Below are 2620 nucleotides of genomic sequence, written 5' to 3' on the forward strand. Positions count from 1 at the left end.
GGGGGGGGGAGAACGGACCGGTACACGTGTGCAGAAAGCAGGGGTAAGTCGTCTTGCGGGCTGGCTGGGCATTGTTGCGCTGACAGGCATGCGTGTATATCTCACCGTGACATACCGATGGCAATGAGGGCCGGGACGAAAGTGTACTGGATGATGGTGGTGCCCTTGCCGACCAGGAAGTAGATGGCGTCCTGGATGGTGCGACCGGTCTTGGGGCCGATGGCGTTCACGTCGGAGGGGTTGGAGGGCTTGGCGCCGGGGAACATTGTGGTGACAGGGGGGGGGAGGGGAGAGCGCGGGCGCAGGTACCGACACAGGGGAAAGGAAGGAAGGGGGGGGGGGGAAAGGGGCGTGGAGCGGTCTACCGGGCGACTCAGGCGGAGCCGAGCGGTGCCCGAGATGGCGCCTCTCATGTGCCGGCGGGGGAGAGCCGCCCATTGGCCGGGGCGAGGGCCACAGGGGGGCGCGCTGGGGGGCCTGCGAGGGAGGTGGCGGGCAACAACGGGCATGCGCGGCCGGCCAACCACCCCCGCACCCGCCACCCCCGCGGCCTTGTGCTGCGTGGTGGCCCCACCCCCTCCCCCCCCCGGCTTTGGCTGGCACTCCCTCAGTTCGGTGTGAAGGGGGTGCGCGAAGCTGGGTCGGATGGGCCCTTTCTCTCTCTCTCTCTCTCTCTCTCTCTCTCTCTCTCTCTCTCTCTCTCGCTCCCTGGGTAAGTGGGGGGGGGGGGGGGGGAACACGCACGCGCGCGCACGCTGGGGGGAACCACCGCGGTTTCCCCCGCACGAGGGCCAGCCGCTTGAGGAGGTGTCTGCGCTCGGGAGCCCAGGGCCCATCAAAAGCCCCCCCCTCCCGCGCTGCCATGGGGGTGAATACATGGCTGGGGCACACGTTCCCCGGGCCAGCAGATCTCCATTCTGTGGCTTCCGACCCAACCCCAAACACAACAAGTATGTACATACTGATGATACCAGATCGGGGTTCGGGTCGTTCTGGGCGGGTGTATTTGCGGGGGGGGGATGTGTCCTGCCCCCGGAGGCCTCTCAGTCCTCGTCGAAGACAGTCCGCTCGGCGCGGCGTTTTTTGGCCTTGTTTGGTCGATTACGGGGCGCCTGCTCTGGTTGCTGGGCATCAGCCGGCGTCGGGGATGTGTCGCGTGCACGCTTGCTGCCTGTTGGGTCCAGCGTCCGGCCGATGACCTGCCTGGCCTCGGCAGCTGTGTGTGTGTGTGTGTGTGTGTGTGTGTGTGTGTGTGTGTGTGTGTGTGTGTGTGTGTGTGTGCGTGTGTGTGTGTGCGTGTGCGTGTGCGTGTGCGTGTGTGCGTGTGCGTGTGCGTGTGTGCGTGTGCGTGTGTGCGTGCGTGTGTGCGTGCGTGTGTGCGCGGCGATGCGCGTGGCGATGTGCGCGGCGATGCGCGTGGCGATGTGCGTGGCGATGCGCGTGGCGATGCGCGTGGCGATGCGCGTGGCGATGCGCGTGGCGATGCGCGTGGCGATGCGCGTGGCGATGCGCGTGGCGATGCGCGTGCAGGGGAGATGGGCCAAAGGATTAGCACCCCTGCACGGAGAAAAGCCCCTCCCTGAAGATGCAAGAGAGTGCACGCACCGCCAAGAAGCGACAGCTGGACATCCGACGCAGCTTCATCAAGCCCGATCGCCGGCAACAGGGAGGCCGCGTCGGCCGCGGCAAAGCGGGCCGCCACGTCGGCCGACGACAGCAGGAAGTGCGCCTACAGGAGTGGTGTCAGCACAGGTGGCAGGACGGCGGGAAGGAGGACGAAGGAGGAGGAGGCGACTCGAGCGCGGAGGGACAGTGCGCACCCATGCGGTGCCCCGACGGAAGTCCACACTGACCAGATTTGACTCGGCCACCGGGTCGGCCATGGCCAGCTCAAAGAGACGCTGCGCGATTTTGGACACAAGCAGGTTCTCGTTAGCCATGTGCAAGGTGGTGCACGCCGGGAGAAGGGGAGGGCGAGGGGAGCCAGCGACGGGCGCGAGGCAACACGGGGGGGGGGGTACCCTTAGCCGGGCGATGCCCATGCCTCGCGAGGGGAGGCCACTCAGGCGCACAACCGCCACAGCCGCCGAGATCTCGGCAGCCCTACCGGGCGGCGGGTCGGCGGCCCCACTGGACAGGACGACCGAATCATCGTCGCCATGCGAGACCTCACTGGTGGCGGAGATTTGGCCGGCGGCCGGCGAGGCAGCGGCAGCAGCAGCCGCCGCCAGGAAGCCCTTCAGCAACCGGTAGAGGGCCCGCTGCTGGATCCATGTTGATCTGCCGCCAGGGTGTCAGTCGCATGTGGCAAATGCCATGGGGACAGAAGCGAGGCCCGGTGGCAGTGGGACAGAAAGAAAAGCAAAGCCAGGCATGTTGTGTCTTTGTCACATGGCAACACACCGTTCCAGTGGCCTCAGCGCATGAAGGCGCCGGAGATCGTGCACGGGCGGCGGAATGGTCCCGGGCGCCGGGCACACCCGAAAGAGACAGTGTTCAAGCGAGTGGATCAGCTGCAGCCGGCTCAGCGCCAGTTTGGCCACCTCCGGGCTGGCATACTCCACAAAGGCATAGCCTGGACCAGGGCCATGCAGGGGGGAGGGGGTGGGGGGGGGGGGGG

General features: G+C 67.1%; 2 protein-coding genes across 3 annotated transcripts in view; both read right to left on the reverse strand.

The window, feature by feature from the left end:
- H696_01887 (hypothetical protein) overlaps positions 1-345 on the reverse strand; it is a 1087-nt gene extending 742 nt beyond the window's left edge. The window contains exon 1 of the mRNA XM_009495788.1: positions 116-345. Within this exon, the coding sequence (XP_009494063.1) occupies positions 116-266 (151 nt within the window). The 5' untranslated portion in view covers positions 267-345. The remainder of the gene's footprint in view (positions 1-115) is intronic.
- A 614-nt stretch (positions 346-959) lies between these two features.
- The window catches only part of H696_01888, a 3294-nt gene continuing 1633 nt past the window's right edge, over positions 960-2620 (reverse strand). Inside the window, exons 4-8 of one of the 2 annotated variants that reach the window (XM_009495789.1) lie at positions 2404-2575; positions 2022-2280; positions 1821-1901; positions 1606-1729; positions 960-1216 (exon numbers count right to left, since the gene is read on the reverse strand). In XM_009495789.1, coding sequence (XP_009494064.1) covers positions 1044-1216; positions 1606-1729; positions 1821-1901; positions 2022-2280; positions 2404-2575 — 809 coding nt within the window. In that variant the 3' untranslated portion in view covers positions 960-1043. Of the gene's footprint in view, positions 1217-1605; positions 1730-1820; positions 2281-2403; positions 2576-2620 lie in introns of both variants that reach the window. The other variant, XM_009495790.1, reaches the window with a different exon arrangement.

Source organism: Fonticula alba, assembly GCF_000388065.1.
Source record: "Fonticula alba strain ATCC 38817 unplaced genomic scaffold supercont2.3, whole genome shotgun sequence".
Lineage (NCBI taxonomy): Eukaryota > Rotosphaerida > Fonticulaceae > Fonticula > Fonticula alba.